The sequence below is a fragment of the Aquila chrysaetos genome, chromosome Z (assembly GCF_900496995.4).
Source record: "Aquila chrysaetos chrysaetos chromosome Z, bAquChr1.4, whole genome shotgun sequence".
Taxonomy (NCBI): domain Eukaryota; kingdom Metazoa; phylum Chordata; class Aves; order Accipitriformes; family Accipitridae; genus Aquila; species Aquila chrysaetos.
In genome coordinates, this window is record NC_044030.1 from 68261813 (window position 1) to 68277821 (window position 16009).

A 16009-nucleotide genomic window follows, 5' to 3' on the forward strand; every position below is an offset into this window, starting at 1 on the left:
ACATAAGTTATTTTGTTACCTGAAGAAAACCAAGGTCTGTATGTTTCATAGTAGTCTATTAGTGCAAAAATAATTTTGTTTGAGGACTGCAAAGAACCCTGAAAAGAACACTTGAGTTTACCAGCTCTTTGCTACTCTGGAGAAACTTAGTTGCAGATTTCAGTGTATTTTCCCTTTCTTAACAAAGGGAAGTGTATGTATGAAAAAACAGGTAGTAATTCACCATACTATTTAATTAGCAACTTCTGCAGTGTCTGAATCTAACAATGCTTAAATTTAACTTCATTTTGAATATTCTAGCTTGTATACTATTTTAAGTTATTCCTGTATTTTCAGTATCTCTCTCTTTTTTTTTTTCTTTTTTTTTTTTTTTTTTTCCTTTTTTCCTTATTTAAAGAATTCCCTGTGTGGATATCAGATTCGTATGGAATCCAGAACAGGAGAAGCCACCAGGCTACTGTACTGTACAACAGGTGTCCTGCTTCGGAAACTTCAAGAAGATGGTCTTCTTTCAAGTATATCGCATGTTATTGTAGATGAGGTTATCAGCTCTTACTATTCTGCAGAAACTATAGTTATTCTGGGCCTTGACTTGTACTAAAGCCTCACTATAGATATGTTTTTCTAACTCTAGGTACATGAAAGAAGTGTCCAGTCTGATTTCCTCCTAGTTATTCTGAAGGAGATCTTGCATAAGCGTTCAGACCTGCATCTGATTTTAATGAGTGCTACTGTAGACAGTGAGAAGTTTTCCAGCTATTTCTCACACTGTCCCATTTTAAGGATCTCAGGGAGGAGTTACCCTGTTGAGGTAGGAAAATGTTTCTTTGATTGTGCAAGACCCTTTATATGCACATACACAGTGATTGCCTGGTTAGTGTCTCTAGGAAATACACCTATATCACTTCTTTCTTACCAAAAAAAAGCTTACAAGTCCTTGAAATACACATTTTCCTTTTTGAAAATACAAAATAGCTTCAGTGCTTTGAAGTACAGGGTTGTACTATTTTTTCTGATGGATTTATTATTGATTAAAATCAGTCCATCAGTGACACATTGATTTTTCTCTATTCAACCTAGGTAGAAATGAAAGCATTAAAGAATTCCCCCCAGTCCTGTCATAGTTTAACCCCAGCCAGCAACTTAACCAACATGCAGCTGCTCACTCACTTCCCCCTTACCCAGTGGGATGGGAGAGAAAAGCGGGGGAAAGTAAAACTTGTAAGTTGAGATAAGAACAGTTTAATAGAACAGAAATGAAGAAAGTAATAATAATAACAATAATAAAATTACAGTAGTAATAATAAAAGAATTGGAATATACAAAACAAGTGATGCACAATGCAATTGCTCACCACTCACCAACCGATGCCCCGTTAGTTCCCAAGCAGTGATCCCCCCTGAGGCCAGCTCCCCCCAGTTTATATACTAGACATGAATCACATGGTATGGAATACCCTTTTGGCCAGTTTGGGTCAGCTGTCCTGACTGTGTACCCTCACAGCTTCTTGTGACCCCCCCAGCCTTCTTGCTGGCTGGGTGTGAGAAGCTGAAAAATCCTTGACTTAGTATACACACTACTTAACACACTGATGTCTTCAGTTGTTGATATCAACTTTATTCTTATGCTAAATCCAAAACATAACACTGTACCAGCTTCTAGAAAGAAAATTAACTCTATCCTAGCTGAAACCAGGACAACCGCCTGTGCAACTTTGTCATTACACTCTTATGTATGCTTCTCATGCATGTTATGTAGGCTGTGGTAAGGGTAATGTTAGTGATCATGCACAGAGACCATTAAGAAACTGGTAGCAGCTCTAAGATTAGGTTTTCAAAAATAATAAGAAAGACTAAGTTGAAATTTGCAAGATCTATTACAACATTAAAAGAGAAGGGCATTCCCTGTTCAGCTTTGTATATAAGCTTTAAAAAAGGAAAAAGGTGCTGATTAGTTTTTGACATGCCTGTATTTCTTCTGTGAATTTTCACTAAAGGTTTTCCATGTTGAAGATGTAATTGAAGCAACTGGCTATGTTCTGGAGAAAGACTCAGAATATTGTCAGAAGTTCTTGGAGGAGGAGGAGGAGGAAGTAAGAATAAATGTTACTGGCAAAGGAGGAAGCACTACAAAGTATCAGGTAAAATAGGAATTTCTAGTTTTGGCTTGGAAATTTTGATTATTTTTTTATTATTTTATCATTTTAAAGGTCCTGTTTATTAAAGGTCCTGTTATTACATGCGATTGGATTGTATAATACCAAATTTCTTTCAGTTGATAAAAGACAGTGGCACTGCTACAGTGAAAACCAAGTATTTATTAATGCTGCACCCTTATATTTGTTTCTCTAACTCCTGTATAGCTGCCTTGATTTTGTTATATTTGACATTGAGTTCTCTTGTACAGATTCCCAGCTCTAGATCTGTAAGGAGCAGCAGGGGAAAGCATTTAAGTATTTTCTCCCAAAGAATTCTCTGAAGTAGTGAACCTAAGAACAGAAGAGGCAAAGCCATATCCTTCTTAGCTGAAAAACTCCCAAGATCCTCCAAATTGGCGTGCTGAATGAGATGATTTACATGAGATTATTGTGTAGAGCTTTTTGATTTAACAGGCTGTGGTTAATCCTGTAGGTACTCTTCAGTGACAGCTGTATGTGCTTTTGAATCAAAATTCTTGAAACAAAGAGTATATGAATGCCACCTGACTTCAGGCAACTTAGGCTGTTCATCTAGACTGTATATATTTTGGGTAGATACCTGTCTGCTCTGGCTTGCTCTGTCAGAATCTGTAGGACCATTTAGCTTGGTGTGATCAAACACTGATATATATGTTGAAAAACATGCTCTCATGTGCTCTGCTGATTTTTTTTTATTTTTTTTTTTTCCCCCTAGCATGGTAGTTATCCCATACATTAACAGAGCATCCTTTAGTTGAAGCCCAAGTGCTCTTCTGAGTGCTACTTCATCTTTGTAGTTTATTTCTATTGAGCCTTGCTGTGGTTTCAGCCCAGCCGGTAACAAAGGACCACGCAGCCGCTCGCTCACTCCTCCCGCCCCCCTCCGGTGGGATAGGGGGGAGACGGAGGAGAGAAAAGAAAAAAAACCTGGAACCTCGAGGGTTGGGATAAGGGCAGTTTACTGGGACAACACAAAAAAAGTTACAACAACAATGACGGTACTAATGAAAGAGTATACAAAAACGAGTGATGCACAGTGCAACTGCTCACCACCCGGGACCCGATGCTCCGCCACTTCCCCCACCGAAAGTCGAGAGAGAGAGAGCAGGAGAGCCCTCCCCCCCGGCCCACTCCCCATATATATACTGGGCATGATGTCACATGGTATGGAATAGCTCCTTGGCTAGTTCAGGTCAGCTGCCCCGGCTATGCCCCCCCACCTCCCAGGCTCCTGTAAAAATTAACTCTATCCCAGCTGAACCCAGGACAAGCCTTCAGTACGGAAGGATATGTAGTGGCAAGCTTCTTTAAGTGCATTGATTAACAATTAAATAATTTACCCTGGTGCCACTTAACATAGAAGACTTATGCTAAGTATGTATCTGTAAGATGTTTGTAAACAACTCAAATGTCTGTATGTTCTGCTAACTCTCCCTCCCCCTTTCCTCCTGCTCCAAAGCGCTGCAAGAGTTGCCACCTAATTCACTCTTAACTTTCATTGCAACTGTTAGTGCAGAAGGGTGAGGGAGAGGAGAAAGGCGAGACTGGTTTCTTATACCCCAAAATACGAGTTTTGAAAGAAGAGTAGCCACCCTGCTTAACCCATTTTGAATTGATACCAATTGGATGCCAGATATGGACCTGGGAACTGTTTCCATTTGTAAAAAAGACTGTACAGTACTGCTTGCACAGACTTCAAAAAAAAAAAAACAAAAAGGTAAAAATTCATCTGGGATGTCGTTTAACAGTAGTAGATACCTATACACAGGTTATGTAGGTGGCTGTGATTTAATCTAACTCACACTGATTTTGGTGGGAAGTTAGTCAATTAAATGTCTTTCACCTCAATCTCTGTTTTAGGAAACCTAAATTAAGTGAATGACAAACTGACCTTCTGTTCTCTTACCTTCTTCTAAAACACTGAGACTACAATTTTTTTCCTGCTCTTCTCTTTTAGGAGTATGTCCCAATCCAGTCTGGATCTGGTATTGATTTGGCTCCTTACTATGCGAAGTATAGCAGTCGTACACAGCAGGCTATCTTCTATATGAATCCTTACAAGGTCAACCTTGAACTTATTTTGGAGTTGCTTGCATACTTAGGTACGGTCTACTTCTTAAGAAGTTTATATGCTTGGGGCTGTCCTTTGGACTTATTTTTCCAGTGCTTTCTACTGATAATGAAGTACTTGACTTCATTCTTATATGAACCATCCCAAAAAGCATTTACCACAGGGCCCAAAAGTACTTCCTGTTCTCAAGTGAAACTGTTTGTAAATGCACGTTTGTTTTAACTATGTGCCTGTGCTGTAACTTTCCAGATAGAAGTCCTCAGTTCAAGAACATTGAGGGTGCTGTGCTGATCTTTTTACCAGGCCTTGCCCATATCCAACAGCTGTATGATCTCATTTCAACTGACAGAAGATTTAACTTGCGTGACAGGTAGTGCAGATATTTTCTTTAACATTAATAGTTTAACTTAGTGAATATGTTTGGGTTTTAAGGTCTGCTATTCTTGAAAAGGGAAACAGAGTTATACCTCTGAGCTATTTTTGCTACAAATGGACTTTTATTATCTAAAAATGACACAAGCAAAAATGACAGGTGCTTAGGAATGGTACAGTAATAACTTTTTTCTTCTGATTTTATTTTTCAACTTACTTAACCACAAAGCACTTGACTACTTCTTTTCCACTTCTTAGGTTAAGGAAGCAGCCATATCTGGGATATAGTTTTCTGTGGCTTACTCTTTGCAAGGAAGTGACTACGTCCTGAGAAGAGATCCAGAGACAGTAATCTACTAAGAGAAATGGCATAGGGTTGTAGTGACAGATAGTTTTGACACTTATTTAGTGGGTAACTAAAAGTTAGCAACACAATGGCGTAAAAAGAACATTTGCAGTCCAATTCTAAAGATTCAGAGATGGACTGAGATGTCAAGGTCTATAAGAGAAGGAAAGTACAAATCTCTGTGGCTGTCTCATCTCTGAAGGCCTTTATTACTCAGGCTGAAAGTTGCATGTGTTTATAGTTCTGTACAAAGTTTCAATAATGGTCCTTGTGTTGGAAGCACAATGTAAAGAACTCAAGTTCATGGACACCTAGTTCCCTTTTTGCTAGGCTATTGATGTAAATGCACTTAGAGTTCTGCAGTAGTAGTATTTTTCCTGTGTTACTACCAAACAGAACAGCCCTATGAACTAATGGTGTTATCCTTTCTTGGTATTGTAATAAAACACTGAAGCAGATTTTCATACCTAATCATGCAGAGTTTTACTCTTTCAAGTGTCCATTCTAGTTGCTTTCTCCAAACTGTTGTCATCGTTCTGGTCTAATTTTTTTACAGTATCTTAATTTGATAAGTGTATACTGATTAGTGTAATTTCTTCTAGGCACAGGTTGATAGCTTTGCATTCTGTTCTGTCAACTCAAGATCAAGCAGCTGCATTTACAATACCTCCCCTTGGTATCAGAAAGGTATGATATAGTCAGAAAGGCAAAGTTCACCAGTGAAAGGAGAAACTTTCTGGGTGTGCAACTCTGTTTTAAAATCAAATACAGAATTACACAACAACTATTTGTTCTTGGAATTTTCTCTCTGCAAAGAAACAATTCTTCTAATTTGGTGTTCTGTAACAGATAGAAGCTAGCATGCTGTGAAAACCTGGAAGTAATCAGACAAATTTTTAAACCTAATGTTTTTCTAAGAGCTTCTTTAATTGTTGCTTTCCTGTATTTTAACTGCTGTTAACCAGTAACTATAGCTTTTATCTAGGAAAATAGTATTTTACTTACTGCCAAACTATTTAATTAAAAGTTGACCAATTTAGGCAGGTACTAGCTAGTAATTTTGATGGATTATAAAACAAAAAGTGAATGCAAAATTCTTACATAACTTTTGATTCCTCAGTAATTGGGTAAGACTGAACCATTTTCCAAGTTGTGTAGCTTTTAATGCTCTGACAGATTATTTAAGGAAACATTTCTGGGTAAAAAACCTTAACCCAACTTATTCTATAATATTGATTAAAAGGATGAAAACTGTTAGACAGCAATTCCATAATTATTGTATTTATGTGAACTTCTTTTCAGATTGTTTTGGCAACCAATATAGCAGAGACAGGTATTACAATACCAGATGTTGTCTTTGTAATTGATACTGGGAGAACAAAAGAAAATAGGTGAGTTTGATTTTCATCAATCATACTGTGATTACTGTAAATATTTGGAGGTTAGTACTGCAAGAATTTTGTAGTATCCTTATTAAACTACAGTTCTGGACAGAAAAGTGTGCTGAGCTCATTGAACAGCTTGTAGTTTAGGTACAAGTTTGGGATGAATCTTTGAATGTTCAAATGGTGTGAAGGACAGCAAGGGGAGTTATTTGTAGATACAGACAATCATGATTAAGTACTGGTTTAAAAAACAGATCCTTTTTATACTGTCTCAATTCTTAGCAGTTATTTTTTTGTTCATTTTAAATGTGAAAAGCCCTACAGAATATGTTAGAACAATTCTGGATTGCCAGGGAGATGAAGTAATACAATAGCTCTTTCATTTTCCAATTTTTACACTTTCATTAGTGATTTGTATCCAAGGTCCTGTGATGTACAGTTTCCCCCAGCTATGCTTAGTTTTCAAAACTAAATATAATATTTTCAGATAAATACTATTTAGATATAGTATCAGTATGCTGGTATCTAAGTTAAGTACACATAAAAATTCTAGGTCTGAAATCTGAATGGGCACTTGCTTTACAATTTTTAAGGTATCACGAAAGTAGTCAGATGAGTTCCCTGGAGGAGACCTTTGTTAGTAAAGCTAGTGCTCTGCAGCGACAAGGAAGAGCTGGGCGTGTTAGGGATGGATTCTGCTTCCGAATGTACACAAGAGACAGGTACTGTAAACTTAGCAAGACTTTGTAAATCGCATAAATATCTTTGTCTTTTTTCTGTGCAAACCAAGAATTCTTGTTGAAATTAATTTTAATTACTGCAAACTGGAAAGATTAAACTGTAAAAAAAAAAAACCAAACAAAACAAAAACCCAGACAATTTGAATATCATATGAATAAAGTGTTACAACAGCCTTTTTGTTTCACGATTTTAAAAAAGTTAATTTTATTCTTAGTACTTGTAATGTAAGTGCTTTGAAAAAAATCTTCATAATTAAAGGATAAGTGCAGCAGTAAGGAATTGTAGATGATCATTTTTTAAACGGCATCTACTGCCCTGCATCAAATATACACAAACCTTACCTCCTGAACTCTTAATTTTTTTATCAGACAAATCTGTAGCTTTCTGAAGTGGTATCTCTATGGATAAGAGATGGGGAAAATATCAAATTATACAACACTGCAGAATTAGTGTCTGTTACTGCAGTGGAATAGCTTTTTTCCTGCTTTTCTGAAAGTCTGAAGCAACTTTCAGCTGAGAAACAGTTAAGGTAAAAGTATTTTTAAATAACCAATTAAGTGTGCATTTTAGCCACATGCAAGGCTTTCAGTTTTAGAGCTATGCAATTTAAGAATTTGTTTTGAAAATCGGGGTCTTACTGCCTTTCCCTCTCTTTCACTAAAACTCTTGCTTTCCAAGCTACTACACATGCCTTAATTCAAATGATGAACAGTTTACCCACACATTAAAGTAAGTGCCACTGCCCACCTTGCCCCTTTAAAGAACACCTGCAAAGAATGAGCATATGAAACCTGAGTCTATAAGTTGAATTCAAAGATTAAATTGAGTATCTGTGATTCTATGTTTTTATATTGTTGCAGGTTTGAAAGTTTCATGGAATACTCTGTTCCAGAAATATTGCGTGTGCCTTTGGAGGAATTATGCCTTCATATTATGGTATGGTTTTGGTTTTAGAATAACTGACCTTGTTAACTGAAAATATTACATGTGCCTTTGGAGGAATTACACCTTTATCTTATTGTTTGGGTTTGGTTTTGGAATTACTGACCCTGTTACCTAAAAAGGTGTCCTAAGGCTTGCTAGGACAACCCTAATCCAGTATAAGTAGTGGGGCTTCTCCCACCAAGGCAGGAGGGAACCCAGTACCTGTATGTTGGAAAATCCAGAGCATGGTGCTGAATAAGAATAGCATACTATGCTATTCCAGTTCACCTCAGAGTGCCAATTCAAGCTTAGTTAAATAGCCTTCAAACTAATTTCTGCTTAAGGAAGCAATTCCATTCCCTCTCTCTCCATCCTGAGTGAGTAGGATATGCATGGGAAAACTAACAACCTGGCAAATTAGTGCCAGGTTGAACTGCATCTCATCAGGTTTCAGAGTCTCCTGCTCATCTGTGACCATTGATAACAGGCTTCTCTGATCAGTGGTTGTGCCGTATGAAGTCCTTCTGAACAGTGAAGTTTTGTTAACCTAATGTGGGGTGCATCTGTGTTCTGAGAACCAAGAGGCTGGTTTAGAGGAGAGGGAATGTGGGCTTTTGATTGCAAGAACAGCTTTCCAGTTTCCTTTGTAGCTACTATAAAAGTTTGTTACAATAAATTTTTATATTGAAATATATGCCCATTTACTCCACAGAAATGCAATCTTGGCTCTCCTGAAGACTTCCTTTCCAGAGCATTAGACCCGCCACAGCAACAAGTAATTGGTAATGCAATGAACCTGTTGAGGAAGATTGGGGCTTGTCTGTTAAATGAGCCCAAGCTGACTCCATTGGGCCAGCACCTTGCAGCCCTTCCTGTCAATGTAAAGATTGGCAAAATGCTTATATTTGGTGCTATATTCGGCTGCTTGGATCCTGTGGTGAGTAAAAAAAAATAATAAAATTATATCTACATTAAAAAAAAAAAAGAAATGGTTGACGATTTACAATTAATCTGATTTCTTGCAACATGGTATTTTGAAAGGATGGTGCAAGAAGTTAAAATGTTTATTTTAGGGTGAGGGCACCAGGACATCATGGAGGGGAACAATCGAAGTATTCTTTACAGTTGGACTCGATGGTCTTAAAGGTCTTTTCCAACCTAAATGATTCTATGATTCTAAACTCCTAGGTACTATTCACAAGGGGATAGTCAGATTTGGTCTCCCATTCTGTCACCATCTCAAGGAGTATGACATTTAAATAAAAAACCCTCTTACATGTGGGTTAGACCAATCTGGATTACCCCACAGTTTGTGGGTCAAGAACATGCTGATGTAAAGTTATTGCAAATTAATTGGCATGGTAACTTATTATATGAAGGCTGGCATAGTTTACACTTTCACCTAATCCATTTAATTTACTGCAAATCAGGAGGAAGCATGGGTATGTTAGTTGCTGCAAACTGAAAGTTAAAATCCTTTGTTCTCTCAGTATCTCCTGTTAATGTAGTATAATCTAAAGCAGTTGTTTAATCTGACCTTCACTGTATTGTATCTGGTATTCCTCTGTCATTTGACAAACCATTTCATGTGAGTTTCAAGATTTCATATTTTTTTATCAGTGTATATAAGGCATTATGTCTTTAATAAAGCAATGTCTTTAATATAGGTAAGTTCTGAATTCTATGTAGAAATTCTTATGGTGATAAGTTTTCCTTGAGACTTAGTAGAAGATAAAATATCATTAAATATTACTGTAAAAGAAAACTTAAAGGTATTTGTATGGTAAACCTGTAAGCTTATAATAAAATACTCCTAAGTCATGTGTACTTTACTGATTGCAGGCAACTCTGGCTGCTGTTATGACAGAAAAATCCCCATTTACTACGCCAATTGGTCGAAAAGATGAAGCAGATCTTGCAAAATCATCTCTAGCAATGGCAGTTTCAGACCATATAACAATCTACAATGCTTATCTGGGGTAAATGATAATTCTGCTGTGCTTATAGCTGGATGCAGATAACACTTAAGTAATGCAGTTCTGTAAAGAATCCTTAATAAGAATCTTCTCTTGAATTGCTTGGACCTGATGTTTTTCTCTTCAGAATAACAATAGATTGCCCAATACTGTAACACAAAATAAGAGCTTACTTAGTACCTTATCCTTTAATTCTTTTTAACTATGCTTGCACACATACAGATGTGTACTCTGTCTGTTTATCCTAGTGTTTAAAGTATTTTGTTTGCTGTTTGTGATAAGCTGACCTGAATATTTTGTATTTGAGAAAGTACAAATGTATATATTATAGAATGACATACATATTTTTTCTTTTTAGGATATTAGCACTAAGTCTTAAAAACCACACCTGAATTTTGTTTCAACTGTCAAGACAGAAGTGTGTAATTTTTGAGAGATAATTACCTTGTATTTTTGTTAGTATCTGTCAGTTTTATGTTACAGGCATGTTCTCTGGAGTGCTCTTAGACCAGCAGCATTCATCTTCATTAATGCCACTTACTTACAGTTTTCAGTAGAGAATGCTGAACAAAACACAGTATTGCCTTTTACCTTACTACCACTTTCATATTGTCATACTCTTGATGTGATTCTTTTTGCTGTAATAAGAGGTTTTTTTCCTTAGGTGGAAAAGGGCTCGACAAGAAGGGGGGTATCGTGCTGAAATGACTTATTGCAGAAGAAATTTCCTTAATAGGACTTCACTGTTAACTCTGGAGGTAAACCAAACAATTATGCTGTGCACTCAAAAGTTATTTGTTAAAATTTCCCTCTGAAAATGTCATGCCCTTTTAAAGAGGTGATATCTCACAGTTACTATTTAGACAAGACAAAAACAACTGGAATGTTAGGGACTGATGAAATGCACACCCTCAGTCAAGGTAGCTGTGTCTGCATTTGAGTTTTGATATGCATGCTTTGTTGGTATACATCTTTGCAGTCACTGCCACTGGAGAAGCTAGTCCTTACTTCCACCAGAGATTTAAAACTTATGAATTAAAATGTTTACATTGTGTTATTCTTGATATCAAAGAACAGGTCTGTTAACAGTTAGTTTGAAAGATGAACCACAAACTTGTGTAAATGGCCTCCCATTTTTGGTGAGAAAATGTTTTAATTGGTCTTTCCTATTTAAGTTTGGGTGACTGAGCTCTCCTAAGCAGAAGAGGATCCTTGATGCAAATGTATCTTTTTATTTTAACTACAGGTGAGAGATTTAGTATTTGTAGTATATATAGTACCATATATCTAAGCCTATATTCCAGATAATGTTTTTCTCATAGAAACAGTCACTGTTCCAAAGTGGTTGCAGAAAATACAAGTGTGTTCCTACTGAGAGATTTTTCCCATGGAGAGCATGAATATTTGGGATGGAGTGTTGTTGCCTGCTGATGGAGTGAAGTATATACCTTTTTAAATTCAGAGTTTTACTAATATCTTACTAATTTCAGGATGTGAAGCAAGAACTCATAAGGGTGGTCAGAGCAGCAGGCTTCACAGCACCTACAACACAATGTGGATGGGATGGAAATGGAGCCACACAATCCCTTTCTCTCCAAGAAATAGCTCTTCTTAAAGCTGTGTTGACTGCAGGGCTGTATGACAACGTAGGAAAAATAATGTATACAAAGTCTGTGGATATTACAGAGAAGCTGGCTTGTATGGTAGAAACAGCTCAGGGTAAAGCACAAGTGCATCCCTCCTCTGTAAATCGAGACTTGCAGACATACGGATGGCTCCTTTACCAGGAGAAGGTAAGTGAAAATAGTGAATGTAGCTGATAGTTTGTGTAAAGGTGGAGTTATGCCTCCAATATTGAACAACATACACCAGTGTAAAGTATATCTTGTATATGTCTTGTTCATCTTAAGAGTCTTTAATATCTGATGATCCTGAAGTCCATAAAAATGAATCAACTGAGGGCTGAAGAAAAAGAAGTTAAGGCTGAACATCATGAACAAATCTGTTCATGGTGAAACTGGTAGCTATAAATGAAAGTACGTTTCTATATGTCCTTTAACTCAATAGTGTCATTGACTTTTTTAATACAGTGCTGTTGATTTTAATATGATCGCTTTGAGCAGTAATATGTAGTAGTAATACTTCAAAATGTGCTTTTTCTGTTTTACTGTTCGAAGCAGACTCTAAGGTTTTGAAACTTGGTACAGGCCTTGCATATCCCAAATAATAACTTAAAATGAAATAGCAAATTCTGTAATTGACTGCTGAACTTCCTACGTCAATTGCCTTTTTTTTTTTTCCCCTGTTGCTTTCTTCCCCCTCACAGCTGAAAATTTTGTCAGCTATTTGCTGAATTCAAGTGTTTATATTTAACTACACTTTTAGTACAACACCACCTTGACAGCAGTCGCTTAATGGCCAACTTGACTGTAGAGAAGCAGGAAATTATGTTAGATAATGCATATGAAATGATAGTATTTTGGGGAGAGCTGGAAATATTTCCTGCTCCCAAGAACCTTGTAGTGTAAGGGCAAGACAGTAGCTGAGGTAGGTAAATTATTCCATGAACCTGGGAGCAAAGCAAGCCTATACTTCTGTGTGAAGATGCACTCTTTTTGTTTCCTTTCCTCCCACTACAACTCCTGCCCATCCCATTCCATCTTTATCTGTGAGAGGCTCCAAAGCCAGAAGTAGCATATGCTGAGCCCCATAGTTTACTCCGTGTATGTGTCTACATTTGTGCCCACATTTATGCATGTATGCATGTGAATATGTGGATATAGGTAGATTGACAAACCAGCTGCTGCTAAGAAGAATGTATAATGGAAGAGTTTTGTCTGCCTTTCACTTCAGTAGGTTTATTAATTTTAGTGTCTCTTCTCTGAACAGCACTAGGCTAACATTATCTTTCTGTTTGAATGTTAACAAGAAAATTGTGGCGTTAGCTAATTTCCGGGTAGCGTATAAGGCTGTCGCTTACTTATAGGTGATGTATTTTATATGGTCTAGGGCAGACAAATTGCCATTCATTGCTCTGTGTACAATGACTTGTGTTGATTGGATCTTAAAAGGAAAAAAGTGTATTTCTTGCTCTTAAAAGTAGCAATCAAATTTGGTGGTACAGGTTTTATGTGGTTTAGGTTTTTTTGTTGTTGCTTTTAATGCTTGTGTTTGTTTCTATACAGGTGAGGTACACTAAGGTATATTTGAGAGAGACTACTTTAATATCCCCCTTTCCCATTTTGCTTTTTGGTGGGGATATAGAAGTCCAGCATCGGGAGCGCCTCCTGACAGTTGATGGCTGGATCCATTTTCAGGTGTGTTGGAGTGGTAACTACCTTTTGTGGTTCCATGGGCTTTTGTATTACACAGTTGATGTACAAGCTTAATTCAGAACACTGTATACGTGGGATGAAGACGAGAGAAGAAGGAAGGAGACAATTGAAGGAAATGATGGGAAATTTTATACACATGTAATGAAATCTTAGCAAATCACACTCAAAAGAATAGGCTTGTAATATGTGACTTACAAGAAATCAGTTCCCTCTCTCTTCATGAAGAAAGCTGGTGTTCTTTCAGAAAAGGTACTGGAAATGGATATAGACTAAACCTTGTTTTATAGAGCTGGTACTGAAAGCAGATGAGTGTGCTATTTTATATTACGCTTTCCTACAGTCTTATGATCATCTAAGTACATATTTGTCTTTAAAATACTATTTATTTTACTTTATAGCACAAACAGAATTATTTGGGGGAAAAAAAAATACAAATAGAAAATACCTGTTTGCTTCAGTTTTGGGTCTTTGGGGTTTTTTTTTGTTTGGGGTTTTTTGTTTCCAGGTGAAAAAGTTTTATTTGGGAATGGGAAAACTGAGTGCATTTTCTTAGTGCATTTTTGCGGACAAAATTGAAACAGGTGACATGCCAAAATCCTCTGTAAGTTCTGTTAAATAGCAAACATTGGCTTTTGCTGGCCTGCCAGCTACTTGCTTACAATTTTCTGTGCTCCTGTGGGCCCTGTGTTACACTCAAAGAAGGCTAAAAGCTACAAAACATTTTGGTTCTTTGCACTCCGCTGATGCAAGCAAGCAACCATCTAATTGAATTCACTGGTTATCATGAATATGGAATTTTAAAAAGCAGCTCCCTTGTGGGTTTGTTGGAGAATTTTTTATGGTCCCTGGGTGGCTACAGGTTGTGCAGTTGCTGGGCCAATTACATCTTGTAGTGTATTTCAGAATTTCTATTCCTCTACTGAGATGCTAAGCAGAATATGTTGCATTTTGTGCTTTTTCCATAATAGCTACTTATTGTACTACAGCTAATATATAAATGAAATAAATACTGGTATAGGGAGGGAGGGATAAAATGAAAGATTCCTGGAAAACACTTCAGCTTTAAATATCCAAACTCCTAGGGAGATTTAGGAGAGGTTTGTGATTGCTTTCTCAGGAGGCCAGGCAGACTTTCTGGGAGGGAAATGTGTAGATATTTTATTGCAGGTATAAATTAATTTGTACTTTTATACCTTGGAAAAAAGCAATTAGAGTAAGTAGGTGTTGGTAAATTAATAATTTTACCTATGTTGGTGGTTCATGATATGTGTGGGAGCATATTCTGAGTTACCCTTCTGAGCTGCTCTTTAGGCTGTGATGCTACAAACAACAGGTGCTTAAAGATAAGAGGGCATAATGTAAGCCCAGTCATTTCCTGAGTACACTATCCATATGCTTAAAATTATGTATATGCATCATGTTTGCAGGTATCTTCTATTTATATGTAAGGTAATCTTTTAATCTATATTTTGGTATAAAATGTCCGAGTAATGCAAATATTTGTCTTCTCCATTCTCTATAGGCTCCTGTAAAGATAGCAGTAATTTTCAAACAGCTGAGAGTTCTCATTGAGTCTGTTTTAAAGAAGAAGCTTGAAAATCCTAAAATGTCACTTGAAGGTAACTTTATTACAGCATTGCTGACATTACTATTTGTTAAATGGACCTTGTGGCAAATCTGAGGAAGCATTAGTACACTGCATCCTCACCCAATAGGGTTAGCGTGACTTGAATATCGTTCCGTTATCTTGAGAGACATCCAAAAAGTTGTGACTAATCCCACATATATTATGTGGCTCACCCCAGATGGATGAAGATCTGCACAACTGCTGTTCTAAAGATATCCCTGATAACAGCATTCAAGGTAGGGGTAGCAATGGTGAGGTATGCATCTCAACAGAGAAGTAAGATTGTGTGATGAACCTCAGGCATGGATGAATTTTAAGTGTTGCACAAGTTGTCTCGCAGTTTGGGTTAATGATGGGGAACTGCATGTTGGCCCCCAAAGCAAGGGATAGAGGAGCACAATTTAAACTTTGAACACTGGATGTTCAGAAGAATATTGTAGGTGGGGAGGGAGAAATGTCAGCATACAGGAACTCCCTATCTGTAGTTAACCCATCGCTTTCTCAGTCTCTTTTGTGGAATACTGAAATGGTCACAATCAACTCACTGAGTAATTTTATGAACTTTTTAGTGATGTACTGTGGACATGCTGTGTGCCCTTTTGCTTCGCAAATGGGAATCACTTGTCTTGCTTTAGAGTCTGGCATAGCCTAAAACATTAAGATATTGAGTTGCTGAGAGCTAGACTTGCCTTCTGCTTTTCTTGGATTTTGGAAGTCAATTTTTAAGTTCACTGTGTGAGGAGATTGAAGTAGACGGACGCCTGTAATCTTGAGAGCAGACAACAGACGACACTTTATTGCTAAAACACACACATACTTATAGTCACATATTCTGCAAAGTCACTGTACACACGCACAAGCATAAAATATGATTGGTTATATCACACTGTACCCGCGCATAAACATAAGATATAATTGGTTATACTAACTCTGTACACATGCATAAACACAGGACATAATTGGTTATACCAATTAAAACATACGAAACTTGTCTCAGTCTAATTGGTCAAGATAAACTGCCAAATTGAGGTTCTTTGTGCCAAGTTCCCTTTATCG

The 16009-nt window shown here is 37.1% G+C and overlaps 1 protein-coding gene across 1 annotated transcript in view; it reads left to right on the plus strand.

Moving 5' to 3' along the window:
* The window catches only part of DHX29 (DExH-box helicase 29), a 28688-nt gene that overhangs the window by 10335 nt on the left and 2344 nt on the right, over positions 1-16009 (plus strand). The window contains exons 12-26 of the mRNA XM_030004682.2: positions 398-541; positions 635-811; positions 1997-2140; positions 4134-4278; positions 4497-4617; positions 5568-5652; positions 6268-6356; positions 6944-7072; positions 7952-8027; positions 8728-8952; positions 9858-9994; positions 10656-10749; positions 11482-11784; positions 13177-13308; positions 14849-14945. Of these exons, the coding sequence (XP_029860542.1) occupies positions 398-541; positions 635-811; positions 1997-2140; positions 4134-4278; positions 4497-4617; positions 5568-5652; positions 6268-6356; positions 6944-7072; positions 7952-8027; positions 8728-8952; positions 9858-9994; positions 10656-10749; positions 11482-11784; positions 13177-13308; positions 14849-14945 (2098 nt within the window). The remainder of the gene's footprint in view (positions 1-397; positions 542-634; positions 812-1996; positions 2141-4133; positions 4279-4496; positions 4618-5567; positions 5653-6267; positions 6357-6943; positions 7073-7951; positions 8028-8727; positions 8953-9857; positions 9995-10655; positions 10750-11481; positions 11785-13176; positions 13309-14848; positions 14946-16009) is intronic.